The sequence below is a fragment of the Urocampus carinirostris genome, chromosome 7 (genome assembly GCF_059441175.1).
Source record: "Urocampus carinirostris isolate Australia breed hairy pipefish chromosome 7, RoL_Ucar_1.0, whole genome shotgun sequence".
NCBI classification, from domain to species: domain Eukaryota; kingdom Metazoa; phylum Chordata; class Actinopteri; order Syngnathiformes; family Syngnathidae; genus Urocampus; species Urocampus carinirostris.
In genome coordinates, this window is record NC_142355.1 from 22,326,693 (window position 1) to 22,353,842 (window position 27,150).

Consider the following 27,150-nt stretch of genomic DNA (forward strand, 5'->3'; position numbering starts at 1 on the left):
ATTAGATGTCGGCAAAGCCAAGTCAAGTCATGTTTATTTGTATGGCCCTTAATCACAAGGAGTCTCAAGGGGCTACACAGACCACAGACTACAGCCTACAGATTATTGCAAACTACAGCCTATTATTACACCATCCCCTGATATAAAGCCTACACGAGGGGAAGGAAAAACTCAAAACCTCAACATGTGGAAAATGAAGAAACCTTGAGATAATCCCCCTTCCAGGATGACCAGGCTGCAACCGATGTTGCAATAACAAATAATACACAGATATTATCAATGTAGAATATAGGTCATTCATAAACTATATAATAGAAGTGTGTTTTAAGCTGGGACAGCACGTCGACACAGTGGTTAGCACGTGTGCAGCACAGTTCTGAGGTCACGGGTTCAAATCCAGCTACCGGACTTCCTGTGCGGAGTTTGTATGTTCTCCCCGTGCTTGCGTGGGTTTCCTCCGGGCACTCCGGTTTCCTCCCAAATTCCAAAAACATGCATTTCAGGTTAATTGGCCGGTCCAAATTGCCCATAGGTGAATGAGCGAGCGAGTTGTCTGTCCCTGTGAGCCCTGCGATTGGTTGGCAACCAGTTCAGGGTGTCCCCTGCCCACTGCCCAAGAATAGCTGGGATGGGCGACCCTACTGACGATAAGCGGTGCAGATAATGGATGGATGGGTGTTTTAAGCTTAGATTTAAACAGTTTCACTGAGGTTTGCTGACCGAATCTCAGTGGTCAGAGCATTCCACAGCACCGGGGCCTAATTGGAGAACGCTCTCGAACCTGTGGATCTCTTCTTGGCTCTTGGGATCACTAGTAGACCAGTATTTTCAGAGGAAAGGCTCCCACCAAAAAGAAAACACCCATTGTAACTGTATTTGCTGACTACCATTTATCAGCCAGAGAATATTTGAGGAAAACTCCCATCCTAACATATTTTTTCTTAAAAAAAGAAGTCACAGAAGATTGCACTCATGCGAAGTACATGGTTGTCTCGCTCTACCGCAACAATTGCTATACATCCCTAGTGATTGGAAATTATAAGTCAGCGCCTGAAATAAAAAATACAACATTAAAAATAGCACCTAGGTGTCTTTGCACAAGTTTAAAGAAGCTTGAGCTCCTTTCTATAATAGACGTGAAATATAACAGCAAAAGTTCCCGAATTACAGTAAACGTTTTCATTAAAAATAGAAAAAACTTTTATATCATTAAATCAATCATTGATATATATTGCACTGAATTTACTTTTTGTGTGCTATTTCTGGCAGTTTCCTTTTCAAGAGTTAAATAAACTGTCATGAAAATGAAATTAATTGTTGCTTTATTTATTTAAATTTAACAATTACACAGTGGATTAACGCTACAGGAGATTAAATGTTAGTGAAGTAAAAAATATTGAGGAAAAAAAAACTCAATCATTGTTTTATAATATAATCTTACATCCCTGAATAATAATTTAATTGTTAGCCTGCGAAAATACGCTCAGCCGTACAACTAAAGCACATTCATTTACTAGTCCAACCCCGGTAAGAATGTTTTTTTCTAAAAAAAGTGTGACACCCCTGATTTAAAGCGTGAAGCGGTAGTTTTTGTGTGTATGGAAGCAAGCGAACATGTTAGCAGGTCTAACTTATAATTTCGCTCTATTAAAAAAATGTCTTTGACCGTTCCGATTTGAAAGTTATCCTAGAAAGGTGACATCCGCAATTTTCTTCGACTGCTTGTTGGCGAGAAACTGAATTATTACAGTGACCTTGATTACCTACTGACATCTGCAGCAAGGTATACGATCCCGCCTTAAAGGTAACGTTCGTTCCGATTGGTAGGGTGCAAAGGTCAATAGACGGCAGCCCGCTTTCCGAGTACTTTATGACCGGGACTCGGTGCGCCAACAGCTCAGAGGCAAGCTTCAAGATGAAGCACTTACTCCTTTTTGCAGTTTTCTTTGGTGCATTTCACCTCTGTCATTCGGTGATTCCTGGTAGGTCCTTCCTTTTTGTAATCTGTTTATTTGTTGTTCAAAAATGCTAGGCAAGAAATGTATGCATTTTACTATAGAAGCTTTTGTATGAAAAATATAGTTACATTCAACTAAAGGTCTAATTGTTTTATTCAAACTGAATACAAACACACTTCCGATTGAGTTTTGTCAGTGCAAGATGGCGCCCAACAAACTAGTGAAAAATTGGCCTAGGCGTCCAAATGTGATTTTTTTGTTTTAAATGATTTGACCTAATTTTATGCTTTGTTCGCCACACAGGAAAGCTTGAATCCAATACGTCACAGAAAAATACACATTAATTAGACATATTCCTACAGATTATGACAACACCCCCAAAAAATAATGCTATACAAGGTACTTTGAATCTTTTTATCCCCCATCAAGCGGCTGTTTTTGTATATGAATGTGTTTCCTCTTCGAGGAAATACAATGTTTTAACGTACCATAGGAGGTGCGGTTTATTGCCATCATAAAAAGAGGGAGTGATGAGGTTAAACATTTATAACACGCTCTGAATGGAAGATATCACCAGCCTGTGCAATGGTCAAACCGTGTCTTTCTTATTTATTCTGCAGATTTCTGCAGGCTACCCGAGGACGAAGGATCTGGGGAGAGCTTCATCATTTCTTTGTATTACGACGAGAAAAGCGATGAATGCAGCCCGTTTTTTTACAAGGGCCAAGGCGGAAATAATAATCGCTTCCTCAACGAAAGGGACTGCATGAACAACTGCTCGGCCAATGTTGAAAGTATCTACCCTAAAGACGGTGAGATCAGATGCTCTGGTTTAATTTCCTCTTTGAAATGATGCCATCTACTGGCGGTTGTGCATACGTGTTGTTATTTCAAGTTTTACATTTGTGATGGGGCTGCATTACGCACTCTCCCAACCATTCCCAATTAAACAAATAAATATTGACAATGATAATGAATCTAAAGCAAGCTAATACAGTGGTTCTCAACCCCTAATTGTGACGTACCACCTATGCACATTTTCAAAGGGACACTGTGTATTATTTGACCTCTAGATATCACTGTGTGGTGTAGCGCAACCAAAACCGAGTGCTATAAAGCACAAGGAAGAATACAAACTACACGGCGGCGCAGTGGTTAGCGCATGTGCGGCACAGTTCATGTCTTGGAAACCTCTTGCGTGGGTTCAAAGCCAGCTCCAGACTTCCTGTGCGCAGCTTGTATGTTCTCCCCGTGCTTGCATGGGTTTCCTGCGGGCACTCCGGTTTCCTCCCACATTCCAAAAACATGCATTTCAGGTGAATTGGCCGGTCCAAATTGTCCCTAGGTGTGAATGAGCGAGTGATTTGTCTGTCCCCGTGTGTCCTGCGATTGGCTGGCAACCAGTTCAGGGTGTCTCCTGCCCACTGCCCGATGATTGCTGGGATGGGCTCCAGCACCCCCGCGACCCTACTGAGGATAAGCGGTGTAGCTAATGAGATGAGATGAGGGTATTTTTACCACGAGGAGGAGCTGAGTAATGTCACTTTAAGCTAAGTCCCCTTAACCAGCCCAAAGCTTTTTTTTAGATAGATAGATAGATAGATAGATAGATAGATAGATAGATAGATAGATAGATAGATAGATAGATAGATAGATAGATAGATAGATAGATAGATAGATAGATAGATAGATAGATAGATAGATAGATAGATAGATAGATAGATAGATAGATAGATAGATAGATAGATAGATAGATACTTTATTCATTCATGCAGGGAATTTCACAATTCATTATTTAGTGGATTTATTGAAAAAAATAATTTGCATTTATTCTGATCGGTTCAACTTTTGAGATTTAATTGTATAGAGCTGGGGTCTCCAAACTTTTTAAAGCTGAGAGCTTTTTTATATTTTTTAATTTTTTCCTGATTAGCGCGAAGGGCGCCCAGTTTCACATGCACAGAGGAGGGTAGAGTGGCCACAAATTTTCAAGTAATAGTCCTGTTATTTAGGAATAATATAACTCAAGTACAAGTAAATAGTAGTCATCTAAATGATTACTTATGTAAAAGTAAAAATAAATTGGTAAAAAAAACTACTCAAGTACAGAGTAACTGTAACGTTATACTTATTTTTTTTTTAAAACAACCATTTAATCAGATCATCAAATCCTCAAAGTCCATCCAATCAACAATAAATTACCTTTAATTTAAAAACTGATTAAAATAATCAGGGTCAATTCAAGTACTTTAATAAAAATTAAAATAATAGTAGTAATAATCGAAGAAAGAAATTGAGCACAAGTAGCACTTTTTTTCGAGACCTGATGTAAACATCGTTTGGCCTGGAGAGGGATGGGCGCCACCTGGCTGTAATTGCACAAGACACACCACAGGAAATTGTGCCGCTACGACCCTGGTGGTTAAGGGGTCCCACCAACCAACCAACTTTTTTTTAACATGCTCTGCAGGCAGAACAACAAGCTAGCTCCGGGGGGTGGGCAACCCAAAATGTTCAATGAGAAATATTGGACCAAAAAACAAATTTGTCAGGAGCTGCAAAAAAAATAAATAAAAATAAAGCCTTACAATGCTATAAAGCCTTATAATGAACACTATACATACTGTATGTATCTATATTAGCCTACTATTAAAACGACTAAGTTGGATGCAGCACAACCTCTGGAGATTGACGTGCCACCTTTGTTGTATGATGCCCCCTCAGGTTTAACTTTGTTACTATCTTAATGAACTACGGAATGTTTATTGTTTTGATAAAATTGAAGAAATGCAATTAAGAAATCCAATTTTTATGTCATTTTAATATTGAGGATTGGAAAAAAGCAACAACAAAGGTGCGTAATATGCCTCTTATCTGGCCAACCAGAAGAGAACAATAAAACACAGCATGCATTTATTTATGTATAAAAAAAGAGTAACCTTTTGAAAAGGTAAAGAAAAGAAAATCCTATTAATACAGTTTAAGTTTGATTTCTGAGCAGTTACCTTTGGGGTCAATACTTATTGCCTTCTTCCAGTGATCAGTGAAGTTATTATAAAATTCGTTCATATCAGTATATTATTTAAAAAAAATATATACTAGTTATCTGTTCATGATGGAAATACATCAAATAACATATTTTGTCTGTTGAAAATGTTAAGGATTGCATGCAGACAAAATAGGAAACAGTAAAAATCTACATAATTTCAAACATTATTTTCTTATTGTGGCGTGTATTGGGGATACAGTATGTGGGGTGGGTGACAGGTTGCTGCATGCTGTGCAAAGCTTGTGTGAGGATAGTAGAGCTTGTGTGAGAGTGGGGAGTACACACATCTTACTCACGTAAATGTAACTTGTTACTACCCACCACTGCATATGCATTTCTAAAATAACAACTCATCATCTCAATACAGTTTATTAACTATATTATTTCCAGGTTCATCATTGGAAGTGGGCTTAAATAGACTCAGTCAACCACAAAAAAAAGAACATTTTCATAGAAAATTAAAATGACACAGCTCTGGTGAGCTATTTTTAGAACAGGTCTGTGGGCACCTCCGCTATCCTAAGGGGGCACCCTGGTGCTCGTGGGTACCACATTGAAGACGCCTGGTATAAAGGTATTCTTCAAATACTGGTAGATTCAAAAATGAAAAAAGAAATAATCAAAAACAAATGTTCCGTCCACATACAATTTGTATGACCATTAGATGTGGGGAAAAAAAGCACGCTAAAAAGTAATTCACCATCGGCATTTACGTTTTAAAAAATAATATTTGTAGTATTTCATTGTATTTTTAATAGGACGTTGTGGACCATTGACTTAATTAGCAAGGCATCTAGAGGTAGACATTTTTTTTATAATAAAAAATAGTTTTGACTAAAATAATACACAAAAATTCATGAACTATAATTTAAATGTGCAATATTTTAGATACTAATGAGTCAAGAAATTTGCATTCATTTCCATGGCATGAGCTTCACCTAAAAGGAGCTGACGGCTACTTTGCTACTATGGGTATCCAAGAAACCAAAAACTTCGCATAAGGCTGGCCAAAAAAAGGAAAGATGGCACTGATTCTGTCATTCTGAGTCCCCGTAGTTTTTATTTTTTTCTACTTGATTTTAGAATGATGTTGGTAGTGTATCCGTCGCAGGTCTGAGTGAATTATCATACTCTTCATTTTGGTTGCTACGCCCCCTGTCGTTTAGTTTAGCAATTGAGTTACAGGAAGGAATCAATAGGTTGTGTGCAAATTGAAAATTGTGTACGGTAATTCTCCCCAATCCTATTTCAAAAGATGAAACAACATGTGAGTTTTTGATGTTTTGTTGTAACGGTTTGGTATTTGTTCATTACATTGTGTGATTGTGGATTTTGTCACAGTTTTCATCAAAATTATGTGTTACAGTATTAGACACTAAGCCTTAGTGTCTAATACTGGGATAAGGGATACTCTTGAACACTGTTTGAAGTGCCAAGCCATTCCAATCTTTGAAAATTGAATGAAAGATGAAACATCTTTGCAAAATTGACCTAATTGAATGATTCTTGATCTTTTTACAATACATTGTCTCCCTCGACCCCCCAGCAAGGGCAGCTTGCCTCCTGCCGAAGAAGGTTGGCGGATGCAGCGGCTCACATCTCAGATTCTACTACGACCCCGTCCACGACAAATGCAAAAAGTTTCATTTCACAGGCTGCCATGGAAACGGAAACCGTTTCTTTGGCCCTGACAGCTGCAACGCCACTTGTGCTGGTGTTCACGGTGAGATTCGATCTTCAATCGAAATTGCTTATAATCATGCTTAAAACAAATCAAATCTGTATGTATGTTCTTAGACGATCGGGAGGAAGAAGAAGAGGACGAACCAGACACGCCCATTGGTAAATGGTCGACTAGAAAAACTCAGACATGAAATGGAAATATACAATCACAGCCAACACGCAATATTCTACGATTGCAGTATATTGAAGGGCGGGGTGATATGGCCCAAGACAAGATGAAAGTATTCTAATTCAATTTTAATGCAAGCCGAATACTCAGAGCACAAAATAGGCACTCTTGGTTCGTGCCTAACTTGCGACAAAATGCGACAATTTAAGACACACCTTTTTTAATTAAAAAGTCTCTAGCCACACAGTCAGTCAAAAATGTTTAAAATTTAACGGCAGGCACCAGTTCTGTGCCTTTTTTAAGATTAGATAGACGGTATAAAGTGTTTCTTATCGTTTGTGGTCACTAAGGCTGAGGAGGCAAAACAGTTGATTCATTTTGAATATACATTTTATCAATTTGGGATTTTAGTATACTTTAAACCTATTTTCTACATTTTTTATATGTTTATCTTGTTTTTATAGAAAATAAATACTTAAACCAAAAGTTATCCAATAGTGGAACAAAAAATATTATATTACATTCTTATTCATTTAAGTTTTTTTGTCTATCAATCTATCGAAGCTATTTATATATAGTGGGAGGTGGCTAGAGTCAAGAACACATTCAGAGCGACGAAACATTGATTACACTTTGCTCTTCCCAACACGACACTGAACTATTAGGGCCACAGAACCACAAGGGGTGAGTTGCTGTGCCATGCAACCCTTCAGCAGGAGAGAGGCCCGACAGCATACACTGGTTTACCCCCTCCACATCATATGGTTCGATCCCAACAGCCATTCAGTCACAGATCTCTACATTTGAACAATCTGTTCAGGCCTTCGCCAACCCTCTTCTTCACATTCTTCTCCAAACCACCACTTGCCTACACATACAAACCAAAATACTTAAAACCATCTACCTCCTGCAACTTTACACCATTCAACAAAACATCTAAACCACCTACCTGAACAACTCTCGAACACCTCATTAACTTCCTTTTATCTGCATTCACCTTAAGATTCCTTCTCCTAAACACTCTATATAATTCAACTTCCAAAGCATCCAGTACTGCTGCAGAGTCATCCATCAGAGCAGTGTCATCCGCAAACAACAGCTGACTTACATGCCACCCACCCTCATACACTATACCTGCTCCCCCTTGCACCTCCCCCACCACTCCATCCGTATACAAATTAAACAGCCAAAGTGACATGACACATCCTTGCCTCAAACCCACTCTTCCCGGAAACCACTCACTCACACTACTCCCCACTCTCACACAAGCTCTACTATCCTCACACAAGCTTTGCAAAGCATGCAGCAACCTGCCACCCACCCCATATACTGTATCCCCAACACACGCCACAGTAAGAAAATAATGTTTGAAATTATGAAATGAAATGATCTGCATTTATATAGCGCTTTTCAAGTCAATGACTTCCCAAAGCGCTTTACATTGTGCTTGATTTAGATTTTTACTGTTTCCCATTTTGTCTGCATGCAATCCTTAACATTTTCAACAGACAAAATATGTTATTTGATGTATTTCCATCATGAACAGATAACTAGTATATATTTTTAAAAAATAATATACTGATATGAACGAATTTCATAACAACTTCACTGATCACTGAAAGAAGGCAATAGCATGTTTTAAAAAATAAATAAAAATAATAATAATTTGGGAAATGCTGTATATTCGACAAAGTCTCACGGCTCACTGGTTGAAAAACACTCCTCTATTTCACGATTTAGCAAATTTTCATTAAAAAAATGAATCAATTCAATTTAATTTACGGACCAGACCTACTTAATAGTATGTCATGATGACAAATCACAATTTTGTGTCAGTGCTATGGTTAAATTTTACATTTTTTTCTCCACTGCCATGTCAGAAGAACATCATAAGCAGAATGAATTGAAAATACAATTTTGAAGAACTTGATTATCATATCCAACAGCAATCATCTGTGGGGTTTTGATCGCACTCGTTGTGGTATCCATCGTCGTAACGATCATCGTCTTGACTGTTCAATCGAAGTAAGTTTCAAAATTAATTTCTTAATGGGGAGAAAAAGAAAAAGATTATTATGATGTGATAATGCAACTTGTTTGGCGTTTAACTGTGTTCCTGTAGGAAAAAACAGAAGATGGCCCCGGCAAAAAGTAGCGACGAGCAACCTGAAGCTCCTCTGAGAGGGCAAAGTCTTGAAATGGCATAAACCAGCAAACATGATTTTTCTACACACTGTGTGTTTTAAATTTTTATACCAAGTTGGCATTAAAATTAGAGACAGAGCAACTACATTTTTTATCTACTTGTTCCCCTGTATGAAAAAAAATATTTTCAGGATTAAAAAAAAGAAAACAAACTGGTACACCATCCCATACGCAATAATGGTGGCCATACACTTTTGTTCTATTTTGGATTATTTACTAAATATTTGTACAGTTTTTATTATACACTTGATTGTGCATTTGTGTTATATTCCAAAAACTGTGCGACATCAATATAGAACTGAATTCGGACTGCTGTAATTTAAACAATTTACAGGATTTTTTCTTACTATTGATTTTTATTTAGTTTTGTTTTTTAATACAGTATGTGAGCCTGCTATTTACACACTGTATATTTTACCTGTAAATGCAGCTTGTAACAATGTCAGCTTAATCATAAGCTATAATATGTTGTATCATTGCATTGTCAAACACAGGGTTTTTTCAAATAAAATATTTCCAATTCCTTAAGATATAATGAGTATATTTATTTGACCAACAAATGTCCAACTAGTTATAATAATAATAATAATAATTTCCTTTGTATTGTCATTCTTTGTAACAATGTACACAGAACGAAATGTCGATACATCTGACCCGTTGTAGCAAGTCGATGCAGCCGCAGCCAGAGGGCGCCGCCATTATACCAATTAGGTATGTCTCGGTCGAGGCGCGAACCAGCGACCTCCCAGTCTCAAAGCGGGCACACTACCATCTAGGCTACTGAGCTGGTATGAGGTGCAATGCAAAATCATGTAAATAAAAATGTAAAAAAATAAAAATGTTTTAAGTATTAAAAATTAACTTATTTTACTAGAAAAATAATTAGTCGATATTTGTAACTAAATAGTTTCTCAAATTTAAGAAATATTTTTAGAATTATACTATATTTTATGATATCTATCTGTTACAATTATAACACCGAAAATGCAATGAAATAAGAATGTTATAAGTGTTATTGTTTCTTTTTTCGCTAAAAAATGTTGCAAAGATATTAAAATAGGAACTTTTTTTAACTAGTAAAATAAGAAAAAGTTCTTTAAATACATTTTGGGGGGATAATTTTGCTTATTTGATTTGGGTTCAAATCCAGCTCCAGACATCCTGTGCGGAGTTTGTATGTTCTCCCCGTGCTTGCGTGGGTTTCCTCCGGGCACTCCGGTTTCCTCCCACGTTGCATGCATTTCAGGTGAATTGGCCGGTCCAAATTGTCCCTAGGTGTGAATGAGCGAATGAGTTGTCTGTCCCTGTGTGCCCTGCGATTGGCTGGCAACCAGTTCAGGGTGTCCCCTGCCCACTGCCCGGAGATGGCTGGGATGGGCTCCAGCCCCCCCGCGACCCTAATGAGGATAAGCGGTACGGCTGATGAGATGAGATGAGATGAGATGAGATTTCCTTATTCTTTTTATAGCTTACCTTCTGTATTTTATAATCATAATTGCCAGGCCTGGGTAACTTGATTCCTGTTTAGAAGCAGCACGAACAATTGGTCCCTTTTTTCATGGGGAAGTGTGTATTATTTAGCGCCTCCTAGTGGTTAAACCAATTTCATTTATTTAAGTCATGTCATGTTAATTTGTATTGCCCTTAATCACAAAGATTCTTAAAGGGCTGCACAGACCACAGATTCTTGCAAACCACTATTATTACACCATCCCCAGATCTAAAACCTACACGAGGGCAATGAAAAACTCAAAAACCTCAACATGAGGAAAATGAAGAAACCTTGAGAAGGGACTGCACATGAGGTAATCCCTCTTCCAGGATGACCAGGCTACAATGGATGTTGGAATAACAAATAATACACAGATATTGTCAACATAAAATATAGGTTATTCGTATGCTATAGAATAGAAGTGTGTTTTAAGCTTAGATTTAAACATTTCTACTGAGGTTGCAGATCGAATCTCAGGGGGAAGAGCATTCCACGGCCCTGGGGCCTGAATAGAGAATGCTCTCGAACGTGCGGATCACTTCTTGGCTCTTGGGATCACTAGTTGCCCAGCCTTTTCAGATCGAAGGCTCCGGACCGGATTTAGATAATAGTCAAAAATACACTTACGATCGTAGAAACAGGCACTTTTAAAAATACTCTGTTTTCGAGAAATGTACATTTATTTTACATATGCCTAAAGGGAGCCAACATAATTGTCCGCCATCTTGCTCTTAAGTACCCAAACCCTCATAAAGGCTGGGCAAAAAAATAAAGTAAAATGGTGCGTTGTGGTCACTTTGAATCTTCAATCAAGTTCAGATACTACAAATATTGCCTAGTTTCTTTTCAATGATATTTCAAAGCAGAGGTTTTAAGTTTTTCTTTGCCCTCGTATGGGTTTTAGATCAGGGAATGGTATAATAATAGTTTGTAGTTTGCAATAATCATTGATCTGTGCAGCCCTTTGAGACTCCTTGTGATAAAGAGCTATTCAAAAAACATGACATGACCATTTTCTCTGTCCCTCGCTCTCGCCAGTAATTAAAACTATGACACAATTCTTTTATCGGTGCATAACGTATATGAATAATGGTTTTGAATAAAATTGTAATCCTGCAAAGTAATCCTTATTTCAGATGAATGTACCGGTAATTTGATCACGTCTTTTTTTTTTGGAACTGTAACAAAATACAATGACATCTTTTGTATCAAAATTACGTGACGCTGTTACCTGTATTCTGTTACTCCCCAACTCTTGAGTACATTAATGAAAAAATGATTGAATAGCAGTGATTTATTAAAAGAACTGACCAGTGGACTACAGAGAGGGGGTAGTTAGGCTCCATGGCAACTACATCTGTGACCCCAACTCAACAAGTGTCATGAGAAGGTGATGTATGGAAACCTGAAAAGAACGAGAGATCCATCCATAGATAATCAGCCTCTCACACAAAGTCAGCTAGGATAGGTTTCGGCTCACCTGAAAATACAGTAAAAATGACTCGAATGGATGATCGTTGTTATTTGGGTTGAAATAACAGACAACAGTTCCACATTGTGATAATTTTGTGTCAAGATCATTCCCGTCAAGGCATCTTGTCGTTTTTGGAAAGCCTTCCCAAGTGCGCATGCGTCGCCCATAATGAAACTCTTTGTTTGGGTTTCGAAATACAAAATGAAAACATATTTGAACCTTTAACGTGGACATTTTATACACAATTCAAATACATACATATAATTACATAGGTTTACATTTATGGTCAATCATTAGTGACGAGTCGGTTTGGTTCTCGTACAACACCGGCAGAGTACGTCATTTCCTCAAGTTGTACCCATTTGTGTGTCGCTTCGATCTCTTACAAAATGTTTTACTATTAAATAAACATTTCCCTTAACATCTCTGAATCACAACAGTTTTAAGGTGTAAATGATGCTTTCTGTGATAGTTTTCACTCACTGCACGCACTTAGTCTTGTGGCAAACACCGTTAAAACGTTTTTGCAGGGAAAAAAAAGAAAAAACAGCTGAAGTAGTTTACCGGTGGCGGCTAATGTGAGCTAGCTAGTTTATGTTAATTGGCTAACTATTGTTAGCTGACCTTTCCTTTGTGTGCGTGGCGCGGTCGCCTTGTCCACCCGTTACTCTATGACGTCCATTTGAGAGATTTAGTGCGATGGAGTGTCTTCACTTGAGCTCCAATGTGAGTTTTCCCGGCGACTCATCTAGGCTACCTAACGGGGCTCCTTCGTCCTGGTGCTGCAGCGGTGAGTGACCACATATACCGACTTGGCTTATTCTCTACATGGCAGTACTTTACAAGAGTGTCAGTCAACTGTTGCTGTACTTACCACACAAAACTCATTCACCATCTATCTTGCTCAGTTTGCAGATCAAATAAAAGTCCTTGGCTTTGCCTCACTTGTTTGGTGGTCCACTGTGGACGGTAAGTTCTATTGTGACCGTAAAAAGGAATATATGACGCTTTACTTTTTTACGACAAATAAAATTACTTTGAATTTTAAATAGCAGTATTCGGTCTTTGGATACAGTCAATTCGCATTTAGGTGTATAGCCCTTAAACACAAAAAGTCTCAAATTTCTGCACAAAACACCAATACAGAACCCCCTGATCCGAAACCTTAACGAGGGCAAGGAAAAACTAGAAAAAAACGTGGCAAAGGGAAAATTAAGAAACCTTGATAAAGGCTCACACATGAGGTAATCCTTCCATGATGACTAGGCTGCAATGGAGTTTGCATGTTGCAGTGGATGTTGCAAGGGCATCAATGGACAATAGACAGTCCACATTAACAATAAACAAAAGTAATACATATTAATCATGCAACAAGGTTCATGACAAGCTTCTCAAAATCTCGCCTGATGCATTTAATCCAAGTTCCCGATGGCTCAAAACGCTTGTACCATTTAATATCTAGGCTCGTCCTTCACTCAGCCACCATCAAAAGAATAATATGAGGTTAATATCTTTAATATACCGCAAATTCCGGACTATTAGCCACAACTTTTATCACAAGCTTTCAACCCTGCAACCTATGCAATAATGCAGCTAATTTATACATTTTTTCTTTGGAGCACCTGAGCAGTAAATGTAAGGGTGAAACAGGTGGAATATATGTGTTGAGGAAGAGGCAAGTTCAATATAACTTGGCGCTTTGTGCATGACTAAAATAAGCATGAACAGACCCTCGTCATGGAAAAAGTGTCAATTGAAAGGAGAGGGCTAACTATCATATTGGGAATAATTTTACGAGTCTGTTTATTTGTAAACTGAATTAATGTGGCAAAACAAACAGTTTACGAGAAGCAACGTCCAACGAAGCAGAAATGTTTAAGGTGGATTTCCATTCATCTGTCGACATTATCGTGTGTTTTGGATTAAATATTTTACACGGTTGGATTCTATGGTTTGTCCTTCATGTAACAAAGCCATTTTTTCTGACATCACCAGTTGATCAGCGTTTGCAGACACACAGCTATACAATATATGATATTATCACTAAGAGTAGGCTGAAGCAGACGCTTTTAAGTATGTATCTAGTTTCTACTTTTTTGCAGAAAAGGCCTACAAAGTCAAAACAAAACCCTATCCAATAAAAGGGAAAAAAGACATTTTAGGCTTGTAATTATACTGCTAATGAATCCTAAAACATCGAATACTTAAAGAAACTCGTGATACACTTAATATCCTAGGCAAATTTCTGGAAAATATTTATAGTATGTATTTTTTTTATTGAATACGTTTGGGACATTTTAAGGTAATCTAAATCATTCCATAAATAAATAATTATTCAGGTGGCACAATGGCTTTTCAATGTTGTGCAAGCATATTGGACTTTGAAATTGAATTTCCCATCGGGGATGAAAGAAGTATCTATCTATCTATTTATCTATCTATTAATCTATTAATCTAATCTATCCCCTTTAGATGATGAGTGTCTGTGTCCAAAGAAAACTGCTGTTGAATATTTGTTGGAGGTTGACATTTACTTGCTCTATATACTAATAATGGAGATTTTAGTTTAACTATATCTTAAAGTTTTAACTTTTTTGATATAAAAAAACGATGTTATTTGTACGCAGCATTATACACAATCCAAGTAGATTTCTTCTATAGTCGAATAAGCGTTGATATATTGCTTTGAATATGAGATGTGGGAAATCATTACAGTTGTAAGTAAAACTGAAAAAATGATCTGCCCACTGAAATTCGATCTGCAACCTCAGTGGAACTGTTTAAAACTAGGCTTAGAACACACTTCTATTCTATAGCTTACGAATGGCCTATATTTCACGTTGACAATATCTGTGTGTTATTTGTTACTGCAACATCCGTTGCAGCCTGGTTATCCTGGGAGGGGATTACCTCATGTGCGGTCCCTTAAGGTTTCTTCATTTTCCTCATGTTGAGGTTTTTGAGTTTTTCCTTTCTCTGATGTAGGTTTTACATCAGAGGATAGTGTAATAATAGTCTGTAGTTTGCAATAAACTGTGGTCTCTGCATCCCTCACTCCTTGTGATAAAGGGCTATACGAATAAACATAACTTGACTTACATTCATGCCCCTGAGAGGTTATTTTTGAATTAATGCCAACAAACATTGAACAGTGTTTTCCAACGGTAGCAATACTTTGCTCAAGAGCATCTCTACATTTGTAGTTTTGTTCCCTCCCCAGATATGTAAACGGGCATGCAAAGAAGCACTTTGAAGACAGCCAAGTCTCCAGAAGCGACCATAAGAAAGTTGAGAAGCAAGAGAAAGACAGAAGTCAACATTCGGTTTGCATGGATTCAGGCAGTTACAGCGTGTTCTGGTGAGTGTCAAGTCTTGGTTTATTTTAGCTAAAGAAAACCCTACAACTTGAATATGTGCATCGAAAACTAAAGATTCTTATAGTTACAGATGTGATGAATTTGTTGTCAATGACACCAAACTTGGACATGTACAAAAGGTGCGAGAATATCTCCAGAGCTTAGAAAAGTAAGTCTATCATTTTAAGCAAATTTGACTTACTGTATATTTTTTATTAAATCGCTATGAAACAACATGCACACTCACCGGAACAAGAAAATTACATTATTTTTATCTCCCTTCTCACAGTTCACCTTTGATTGGTGACAGACAGAGGAAAAGAAAATTTCAGGATGGCCAATCTCCAGAAAAGAAAATGATTAAAGAGGATGTAAGAAACGCATAGCTGAAAACTAGTGTGAAATGTAAATTGTGTTATGCTCATTGCCTTTGTACACAAGATATTATGATGGCAATCTGAAAGAAGCAAGCTTGATTCTGTTTTGCTAACTATAAGCTTTCGCGTATTTGTTAGGATGGGGCTGCCTTGGGAGCCACTGGCTTGCGTAACCTTGGCAACACATGTTTTATGAATGCCATTCTGCAGTCACTCAGGTGAGTGTTTTTTTAATGTTTCTAATTGAGAGAGACGGTCTGTAATGTTTAGTGCCTCCTAGTGGTACAACAAAACGTACATTCCGTAAAAAACATTTGATTTGAATACCTGAATTATCTTACCAAATATCATAGGTAGAAAAAGTTATATTTCTTTTACCTAAAGTATCCGTCATGTTTGTCTGGCAACTTGCTGCTACGCTGTGCCCCGTGGCACCGGTTTTCGTTAGTGCCATCTAGAGATCAAATATTACTCACTGGGATTTTGAGACAAACGTTTGAAGCTGAAAAGTGTCACGTATTTTCTGCAGCAACATCGAGCAGTTCAGCTGCTTTTTCAAGGGCTTACCAGCGGTGTCGCTCCGTAGCGGTAAGACGGCAGGACAACGGATGTACCACACACGCAGCCAAGGAGACACAAATGTGTAAGGTCCTCGTCTGACGGGAAAAGTTATTTTTCCTTTTATTCCTTTTTCTTCCTGAACTCGGCAAGCCTGACGGTTCTATTGTAAATGACTTTTTGAAGGAAAACTGCAAGCCACCAATGGCATCGAGTGCCAAACATATTTGATCATTTTGGTGCTCAAGTGTGCGAGGGGAAGAGGAAAACAGCAAGCTGCCCTTTACCACAACACATACACTCTAAATACAAAAGATTGTTATCACGTCTGAAGACCTTCATGATGCCCTTCTAGAGGACCAAATTAGTTGATGTTTTGGCAAACATTGATATAATGCAGAACATGAGCAAAGCGTGAGGGTTGACAGCACTTCATTCAATATTGACAACATAAAATATTTCAACTTTTTAATCCACAAGTCCTCAATTTATACATCTAAATTGAACATCACTGGAAGAAATTTATCAAAAACACTACAGTTCTCTTACCGTAATCCCATCAGTTTCCTTTAATCTCCAAGGAACGATGACCAGCGTGTGCAACAAATAACAACACAAAAAGATGCCTTTTCACCTCTGTGTTACAATCTAGCACTGTTCTCCATAGTTTGGTTGCCCTGGCGCTGTTTCTACAAGTATAATAATAATAATAATAATAATTTCCTTTGTATTGTCATTCTTTGTAACAATGTACACAGAACGAAATGTCGATACACCTGACCCGTTGTAGCGAGTCGATGCAGCCGCAGCCACGAGAGGGCGCCGCCATTATACCAATTAGGTATGTCTCGGCCGAGGCGCGAACCAGCGACCTCCCAGTCTCAAAGCGGGCACACTACCATCTATAAGGCTCACATTTTATGCAATAAGGCCCTTATTTGCGGTTTCTCTCGGAACAGTAGTTAATATATGCTCATCTTCATAATCACTATCTGACTCAGCGGCATTTGCCGTTTTGAATGTTTACGTGATCCAAAAAGACGTGACATAAACAACTTGGAGTAGAGCTGAAAACAGCGCAACCAAAAAAAAAAGCTTCAAGTGTCCAGGCGCTCTGTGTCGTTGACATTCTGCAGCCAAAGGCGTCCGCGTCTTAATTCCCCACGTGGTTGGCACAAGGTGTGCTCTGGTCTTAAAAAAGCGATTCTATCTTTCATGATGCAAGACACGATTTATCAGCAACACACAATAATTTTCTCATTTTTTTAACAGTTCCCTGGTGGAGGAGTTAAGAAAGACCTTCTGTTCCCTCTGGCAAGGAAACCAGACCGCCTTCAGTCCGGACTCCTTATTCTATGCGGTGTGGAAAATCATGCCGAGTTTTAGGTATGCAAAAAACATGTTTCGGGTTGTTGTGTTTAATTAACATTTTGACATCTGAGGCGCTTTCTGACATTTAGAGGCTACCAACAGCAGGACGCCCATGAGTTTATGCGCTACCTGTTAGACCACCTACACAAAGAGCTCCAACACAGTCATAACGGTGCGGAAGAGTCCAGTTCGCCTCGGGACAGTTTGCAATTTCCTAACGCAGACGGCAAGAGCTGCTCGTAAGTGGACCAAAAGTATTACAATCATTTGTGTTTCATACTCTACTGTATAAGAGTTATTTTCATGTAGTTTCTTTGGACCTTTGTGATTTTTTTTTTTTCTAACAACTAGACAATTCTTTTATTTTCAAGAATATTCTATAATCTGTGCTCCTTGTTTTTAAAAAGACGTTCTTATCCCTTACAAGTATGGAACAACATGATTACATGCAGGGCTAGTTTGACTCAATAATTCCAGTGTCTTTGTAAACACCATGTTTTGTTTACCTGTGTCGATGTTTTAATCTCGTTGCAGAAACGGCACTCCGAGTTTCGTCACATCTATTTTCGGGGGCATCCTGGAGAATGAAGTCAACTGTTTAATATGCGGGACGGAATCCCGGAAGTTTGATCCATTTCTTGGTAAATTTTCGACAGCAATACGCTGGATTATTCGATTGTCAAATAGTAGTTTGTGAGTGCCTTTGACAGCAGATTGCCATCAGAGGGCGCATGAGCATTGCGTAACATTGATAATGTTACGTCAACGGGAATAGGCGGAGCAATGTCAAGTCTATTTCGGCATTCAAAATCAAAGTCTGTCTAATACTGCTTGGATTAACTTCGACCATTTTTCGGCAGTTAAGCCTCTTTTTATCAGAATGAAAGATGATTATGAAATGGAGATCCTAGAAAATCACAGAAGCCAAGCACTAACTTTAAGAAAATAATATTAAGATGGGTTCGTCCTAATTTTTCTTTTTGAATCAGGTGTGATAAATTCATTTATTTATCGAATTATTACCCCAAAAACATTTTTTACACAGCACTAATACAAGTTAAATATAACCAACAGCTCATCCTCAGGTTTCATTATTTAAAACAATTTACAGCTGGCTCCCTTCTAGATGCATTTTTTCCCCTTGTGATTTATTTCCATCCATTCTTTCCATGGATTCTAGATAGATAGATACTTTATTCATCCCCGAAGGGAAATTCACATTTCCAGCAGCATCCCTGAGCTGAGAACAATACAATAATAAAGCAAAAAAAATACAATATACAAATACGCAGTGTGACGTGCAAATGCCCACTGTGTAGCGTATTATATAGAATATCTAAATAGTGCTACACAGAATACATATTGCAATAAGATTCAGTAATATGCAATGTAAGTGGTGTGGTTTACTGTGGGCTTTTACTCTGCTGGGTAGAGTTAAAGAGCCTCATGGCATGAGGAAGAAAAGATCTCTTCAGTCTGTCCGTAGTACAAGACAGTGACAGCAGTCTGTCGCTGAAACTGCTCTTCTGTCTGTGTAGTGGATGCGATGGATTGTCCATGATTGACCGCAGCTTTTCCAGTGCCCGTCTCTCAGCTTCTGTTGTTAGGCTGTCCAGCTCTTTGCCCACAACAGAGCTCGCTTTCCTAGCCAGTCTATTGAGACGAGAGGCATCCTTCTTGACGCTGCCTCCCCAACACGCTGTCGCATAGAAGAGGGCGCTTGCCACAACTGTCTCATAGAATATTTTCAGGAGCTTTTTGCAGATTTTGAAGGAGGCCAGCCTTCTGAGGAAGTAAAGTCTGTTTTGCCCTTTCCTACATAGAGCTTCTGTGTTGGCAGTCCAGTTTGTTGTCCAGCTGCACACCCAGGTATTTGTAGGTCTGGACAAATTCTACACATTCTCCTTTGATGGTTAAAGGAACCGGGTGAGTTCTGGTTCTCCTGAAGTCCACCACCATCTCCCTGGTCTTGGTGGTGTTCAGGTGCAGGTGGTTTGCGTCGCTCCATCGGACAAAGTCCTGAATCAATTTCTTGTACTCCTCCTCCTGCCCATTTCTGATACATCCCACGATCGCAGTGTCGTCGGCAAACTTTTGCACATGGCAGGACTCAGAGTTGTACTTAAAGTCCGATGTATATAGAGTGAATAGGAACGGAGAGAGCACGGTCCCCTGCGGAGATCCTGTGCTGCTAACCACAGTGTCCGATGTACAGCCCCCCTGTTTCACATACTGGGGTCTGCCTGTCAGGTAGTCAGTAATCCATTCTACAAGGTGTGAGCTAACTCCCATCTCTGTCAGTTTCCTACTCAGTAGCAGAGGCTGTATGGTATTTAAGGCACTGGAGAAGTCCAAAAATGTCATCCTCACAGCCCCCTTAGCCCTATCCAGGTGAGAGAGGGATCGGTGTAACATTTATACTATAGCATCCTCCACTCCCACCTTCTCCTGGTAAGCATGTTCTTACGTGTATTCGTGTATACGTGTACAATCTATGTTGTTGACTTTAAATATGTTAACTATTTAAAGATATAAGGATAAAAATGTCGGAAGTTTAATTGAGTTAAAAGTGTACTGGACAGTAAAAACATAAATGGTATTATAATTTAGTAGCACAATAAATGTTTTCTATTAAAATAAATCATTAATTCATTTTTTTGGCTATTACATTATTATTGGTTATATACTGACTGATCAAGGGACCCCCCCAAAATCTTCTTCCTTTTTTTTTTTTCCTTCTTCTTTTTTTCTAGCTTTTTACTTTTTTCTTCATTTTCCCTTTTTTTTTTTTTTGTTTAATTTTTCCTACATCCACAAATCTTTGGGTGGGCGAGAGTGCATCTGTGAGTGGGAACTGCTTTTTGGTTTCATATCCATTACAGAAGGAATCTAGAGCTTCTTTAAACTTCTGCAAAGTCACCCAGATTCTATTTTTTAATTTTGTATTTCCACAATCCAGGCGGTAACCTATAAATTCCAATCACTGGGGACAAAAAGCATAGTTTAGTTGCAAATGTTGTGGTCAAGAGAGACAACCACGCACCACATGTAAGTGCAAATGTTTTGCCTTAAAATGACACTGTATAATATTTAGTGCTCCTTACTAATAAAAAAATGTGTTCATTAAAAAATAATATTTGATTTAAAAAATAAGCGAAAATTAACGTACTATTATCTAAACATGCCATTTTTCAAGTACTTGTAGGTTGAAAAATTAGCATTTACTTAACAGAATAATAATGCCTTATTACCTTAAGGGAGTGGACATACATAATTGCTTGCCATCTTCCTGCTACGACCAATTAACTTGATTGGAGGACCAAGCCCAAAGCAAACACATCCATCCATTTTCTGCATCGCTTATCCTCACTAGGGTCGCGGGTGTGCTGGAGCCCATCCCAGTCATCTTTGGGCAGTAGGCAGGGGACACCCTAAAGTGGTTGCCAGCCAGTCGCAGGGCACACAGAGACACAACCATTCACAGGCTCAGTTACAGCCAGGGACAGTTTGGACTGGCCAATAAACCTGCCATGCATGTTTTTGGAATATGGGAGGAAACCGCAATGCCCAGGGTAAACCCACGCAAGCACGGGGAGAACATGCAAACTCTACACAGGGAGGCTGCAGTAGTTGTAATCGGACCCTGGACCTTCGCACTGCGGGGCTGCTCACCAGCCCCCCATTCACCGTGCCAGATTTTCAGATTTTATTTGTGAGGACTTGGGAGGAGCCAGGAAAGGTGATTCTGGCTGACTTCGGCCCCAAGATTTTACCTCTACTTTAAATCTCCACAGAATGTATTCTTCTTTGTGCTTTTTAGTACTTGTTTTCGGTTGCATACAAAATCTTGTGGCCACATAAAACACATTCTCTCTTTAAACAGCGCATCCGTGACTTCTATTTTAAGTACAGCAATATAACATCAGGATGGATTTTCCTCAAATTCTTTGTGGTTTATGAATGATTGACTGCAAATCAGATAATGTGGGTTATTTGCTTTGGGATTGTCGACTGGCTTTGGTGACATCCAGTGGACATATTTAAAACTGAAGGTCATTGTTTTCGACACGATGCGGTATATTTTTCTCTTGTGCTTCTCTCAACATTGTCTCACCGACAGATTAAATCCGTTGGCTAGCGTTATTTGGGCTGTATGTTTGACACCCCTGGTTAAAATCCATTCTATTTTCTATGCCACATCACTAAAAGATGGGACAAAATAGAAAACAACTTTTCTAGTGAAAGAAGCGTCCAATCCTTCATTGGAATACTGTGTTTTTATAGCCCTAAAACACAATTTTACATAGGTCTTGAAAATCAGTGACCCTTTAGTAGATCATATTCTTGGAAACTAACTGCCACTAACAATGGGGCCCAAGGACCAGATGAGCTCAGATAGAGATTTTGATTTTCCTGGTAAATTCTGAAGCGTACATGAACTTTCACAATAGGTTGCATACCTTTAAAAAAAAAATCTGTCCTCGAGATTGTTTGTCTCAATGCAAGGCCGAGCTGCCAAAATGAGAAGAGCTTTTATCTGTAAAGTGCTTGTCTGGGTTTATGAACAGTGCTATCGATTGCACAGTTCATTTTCCTGGAAGATGTGCTTTGAGCTTTTTTCTAGAAAATACTCAACACATTCATTTTTGGCACTCGATGCTGTAGAGAGCACAAGTTGAAAATGAAGGCATTGTTGGCAAGAAAAGAATGGCTATACGGCAGGCATACTGACATAATTTCTGTTTGTTGTCGTTTAAGATCCATCACAAATATTCCCAATTTTTCCCGTTTAGATCTATCCCTGGACATTCCCAGTCGGTTCAGACAAAAAAGAAGTAAAGAACAAGAACCAGGGCCTACGTGTACCTTGCGTGGTAAGATATCAGATGTGGTTGTACTTCGATAAGTGATTTTTACTCTCAATTATTGTTTCAGAATGCCTACGAAGCTTCACTGACCTTGAAGAGCTGGATGAAACTGAGCTGTATTATTGTCACAAATGTAAAAAAAGACAAAAATCCACCAAGAAGTTCTGGATCCAGAAACTTCCAAAGGTAAGAGTTATTTTTTTAAATGAGCAACTTAAAGAAACATTATCCCATTTGGTGGTATTTATGGGTATAGGTGGCAGACCTCCATAAAGCATTTAAGTAGGTTATCAGTGAATGAGCTAGACTAGTTTTAATCGAAGACTTTGTTTCTCAATGCAGGTTTTGTGCCTCCATCTGAAAAGGTTCCACTGGACAGCCTTTTTGAGGAACAAAGTGGATACTTATGTAGAATTTCCACTTAAAGGATTAGACATGAAGAGCTTTTTACTCAAGGTGAGCTTTGATTTGGATTTTGGATGGCAGCACTTGTTTGAGCTCATCTTAATGCTCGTTTTATTTTCATGGTCTGCGGTACCTTTTTAAAAATGTGCGGTTTTAAAACTTGTACCTGTGTAAAAGGAGATGCCGCCTTTCTAATAGCGTTAACTACCTAAAATGTCCTCTCATTTTACTGAAATGGCTTAAAAGTAATGATTTTACGCTTTATATCTCCTCCCAATGCAAACTGGTAGTAGAGGCTCTCTAACTTAGCCGGTCCTATTTACTACATGTTCCTCACATAATGCCGCTTAAATTAAACATAATTGTCATATTCGGTCTCACCACCGCCCTCTGCCATGAGGCAAGAGAATTGAGTGCGCTGCTATCAGTGAGTTTGTGAATGGGTAAGAGTGAAGCAAATTGTAAAGCGCTTTGGGAGGTCTTGTTGACTTGAAAGCGCTATATAAATGCAGACCATTTACATTTATATCACCTTTTAAGTATTGTTTTATATTCTTAATGTCCCAACTGCATTGTCAATGAACCGGTAAAAAATGAGTTGTTTGAGTGACATGTCAAGGTGACATTATAGCATCAGGGTTTGTACAGGTGTTTGAAATCCTTGAAGATGCTTGAATTTAATTGTGTTTTGAAGGTTTGAAAAGTGCTTGAATTTTGGGTAAATTGCTTGAAATTGTTGCCATGTTTCTCGGCAGTCTGACCATGCATTAAATATAAAAAAATAAGTCTGCTTAAAAATGCCGCCAACACACCTTCTTCCCTTGTGATTAACGTCAGCTGACATTAGTTTGTATTTTCCTTTGTCAAGTGAAGGGTCATTGCCCCCCACGGGTTGTGTCCAAGAGGCGTAAGATGTTAGGGGGCTGCCATTTTAACGGACAATGGCTGGGAAACAGAAAATGCAAGCAATGGCTAAATGTGGAGCATATCTGCGCACGGGATGCTGCAATGTATGCACAAGCAGAGTTCCAAGTTTTCACGATGTTAAAGTCAGCCCTCTTCAGTCATATGAAAGTATTTTATCGGAGATGACTTGGCTCAACTATGATTTTTCTGCTACCTGTTTGCTACATAGTACAAATTACCAGCGGACAATGAAATTATTCAATGTGTATCAGTGCAAGGATTACTAATTGACATTTATTAATGGTTTCCCAGCAATAAACATTATAGTGAGAAAAACTTTCTGTAATTGAAAGCATAAGCTACATATAACTGTCATTACTTTCATTTAACTCAAGATCTTCTAACCAGGTCTTGATAATTGGTCACGTAAAATTTAAAAATGCATATATGAATTGCTATGCAAAATACATGATTCACGCTTTATTATTATTATTATTTTTTAATTATTATTTTTTTTTTAATAGTACTGGAGAAACCGGGTCATTGGCTTTAAAAGTCCCTAAAAAATTATTGAATTTAGTCATGAAGAAGTTATACGAACCCTGTAGCATGAAATCAATGAGGAAACAGTGCTCACCATGTTTATTTTTCTTTTCAGCCAGAAAATATGTTAGCAGAGAGCTGTCTTTACGACCTGGCAGCCATTGTAGTACATCATGGTTCTGGGTAAGTAAAACATTTTTTTTAATATCCAGATATAGCTTGGTTTATGCAGGTAATGGGGACTAGAACCAACCGCGAAAAGTGAAAATCCGCTAAGTAGCGTTGCAACTTCATTAAAGCCCCAAAAGGATTATACTTACCTCGAGATGACGTCGTTACTGACTCAGAGTATACTCCCATAAAGAAATGACAGTTATAGATCAACAAATTATAACACACAACGCATAATTACAGTTGAATAATTGTCCTTATACAAAAGTGAAATTAAATTGGAGGGCTTCCTTCAGTGTAAGAAAGCAATTTAGAGAGTGACCGGCTAGCTGCGAGCAAGCATTGAATGTCCTCGAATAGAGGCAGATTTCTGCGATATTTAAAATAAAAGTCCTAAATGTAGCGGTTTCACACTTTGTAGCTCCATGTCATTTGTTTCATTGTTAATGGCGCCGGCTTTGTTATAATACTGTACAGTCTCTGCAGGATTAGCTTCTGAGGGTTGTTAGCCCAGGCGTTAGTAGTAGGCCTGCAGCCAGGCTACTGCCTTCCCTACTGAAAGTCCATTCCCAGACGGGATAACAATCCACATAGCACCAGCTGGCATTTCTTTGCGCTTTTCAGACTTATTTTACAGTTTGATTCAATTGATGAACTTTTCGTTTTATCAAGCCTATCATGGCTGCGCACACAGTCACACTAACCCATCACAAAGTGCCTTTTTGAGCGCTCTCAAACACAATGCACTATACAATAATATTAATGACAGCAAAGGCAAAATCGATTTATTTATGAAGGAGTGAACCAGCAATAACCGAAACACGAAACAGCAAGAAGTCTTGTTTCTGTATGCTGTAAGGTGGGTAAGTAAATGTGGTGCCTCTATATACAAAAGTTTCAAGTTACGAAGTACATAACGGGAAAATATTGCCTCTAGTTTCTAAGTCAAAAATATTCGCCGCTCCCAGAGTTTCCCAAACGTAAACAAATTGTCTATCGCTTTAAACTGCTAGGCAACCAGTGCGCATGTGAGCCCCCAGCATGCACTTTGTATCACGTCACAGTTCAGAGTTCACAGACAAGGCGGAGGAGGGTTTCCGGCAATACGCAGCCATCATTCAATCAGCCCAAATTAAAGACATTTTAGCAAAATTCCTCTAAGTTTCGGAATTTGGTGAAAGGAATCACCCGGTAAAAGTGTTGACAAGTCAGGCTATCGCTACAGCTACCTCGGCATTCCTGACTGATTGTCAAAAGCAGACGTCATTTGATCAGTTTTTCAATAAACCCGAGGCAAAAAAGGTAAATACTTATTTTCATTATTTCCTTCATTCTTCGTGTTTTCACTTTTTGCCTCTCGTTTTATGTTAATTGTGCGGTAATCTAATTTTAACATGTATTTGTTTGGCTGCGGCTGCATCGGCTTCGCTACAGTTTAACTGTACGGGTCAGGTGTATCGACATTTCGTTCTGTGTGCATTGTTACATCGAATGACAATACAAGGAAATTATTATTATTATTATTATTATTATTTGTTTCATGTTCTGAAGTTTTTATGATTTATAAAACTGTACTTTTGCAGGGCTATGAATGGATTAGCACATTTACATACAAAAACACTTCTCTACTTATGAAGTTTTCAGGTTACAAAGCTACTCCTAGAACGAAATGAATTTTTAAGCAAGCGGTACCACTGTATTGTATATTCCCTTTGCAATGTAAAAGCTAAGGCTTGTTGGTGCCACTATTCGGTCATCGACCTCTAAGCGGCAGTGTTGCGCCAGATTTGGCCAAGTCCCTGTGCCTTGTGCAATATGTGAGCTAACGCACACGTGTTTGTGCTTGCCTTAGGGTGGGATCGGGCCACTATACGGCCTACGGCATCCACGAGGGGCGCTGGTACCTTTTTAACGATAGCACCGTGACGCTCGCCAACGAGGAAACGCTCAGGAAGGCGAAAGCGTACATTCTCTTCTACACGGAGAGGACCAAACAGGCGGAGGCAGTGGAGGACACGTGTTCTACTGAAGTGGACGGGAAAAAGGTTTCGGAGGAGCGGTTGCCGGTTCAAAACGCACATACAGCAGAGGAATCGAACGCAGAGAGGACGGATTCGGCCCAGACCTCCACGTGTGGAGATAACGTTCAAACTGGGACGCAGTCAATCTGATCATTTGCTTTTTCATCAGTCTCACCTTGCAATCCTCGTGCCAGTGTTTTTTTTTTTTACGATCCGAATGACATCATCACAGCGTGATCAAGCGTCGTTTCAAATGGTGGAGTTCGAATCCAAATGTCTGTTTCACAATTATGGTTAAAATATGGACATATTTTTAGGCGAAACTTTTAGTCTAACATTGCCAAGGAAAATGAATTCATTTTGCGGCGTGCACAATTTTTTTAAATTGCAACCCAATTTTTTTTAGAGCGATCCGCCCCAAAATGTGCATGAGTAGATAACATTTTCTCACATGTACATTGTTGAAATCAAGCCAATTTGTGATTGACAAATGTACCCATTCAATGTGAGTTGAATAAAGAAAGATATTTCTTTGTACATCACA

The 27,150-nt window shown here is 38.7% G+C and overlaps 3 protein-coding genes and 1 long non-coding RNA gene across 4 annotated transcripts in view; 2 read left to right on the forward strand and 2 right to left on the reverse strand.

Annotated features, from left to right (window-relative positions):
• ca12 (carbonic anhydrase 12) overlaps positions 1-13,151 on the reverse strand; it is a 35,206-nt gene extending 22,055 nt beyond the window's left edge. The window contains exon 1 of the mRNA XM_088340179.1: positions 12,905-13,151. Coding sequence (XP_088196305.1) covers positions 12,905-12,918 — 14 coding nt within the window. The 5' untranslated portion in view covers positions 12,919-13,151. The remainder of the gene's footprint in view (positions 1-12,904) is intronic.
• LOC148362688 (boophilin-G2) lies at positions 1,891-9,561 on the forward strand. The gene is made up of 6 exons (XM_088340180.1): positions 1,891-1,982; positions 2,579-2,770; positions 6,554-6,730; positions 6,805-6,849; positions 8,806-8,884; positions 8,982-9,561. Exons 1-6 carry the CDS (start codon positions 1,916-1,918, stop codon positions 9,064-9,066), a joined length of 645 nt encoding a protein of 214 aa, XP_088196306.1. The 5' UTR covers positions 1,891-1,915; the 3' UTR covers positions 9,067-9,561.
• LOC148362689 (uncharacterized) lies at positions 8,171-12,825 on the reverse strand. The gene is made up of 3 exons (XR_015850885.1): positions 12,514-12,825; positions 11,868-12,036; positions 8,171-8,904 (listed from the first exon to the last, which is right to left on the reverse strand). It is a non-coding gene; the product is annotated as an uncharacterized LOC148362689 (long non-coding RNA).
• On the forward strand, positions 12,341-27,150 carry usp3 (ubiquitin specific peptidase 3). The gene is made up of 15 exons (XM_088340178.1): positions 12,341-12,820; positions 12,939-12,999; positions 15,251-15,388; positions 15,472-15,555; positions 15,676-15,757; positions 15,902-15,981; positions 16,293-16,406; positions 17,594-17,707; positions 17,782-17,931; positions 18,227-18,333; positions 22,486-22,566; positions 22,628-22,746; positions 22,903-23,016; positions 24,530-24,597; positions 26,438-27,150. The coding sequence occupies exons 1-15, from the start codon at positions 12,730-12,732 to the stop codon at positions 26,754-26,756; spliced, it is 1,722 nt and encodes a 573-aa protein (XP_088196304.1). The 5' UTR covers positions 12,341-12,729; the 3' UTR covers positions 26,757-27,150.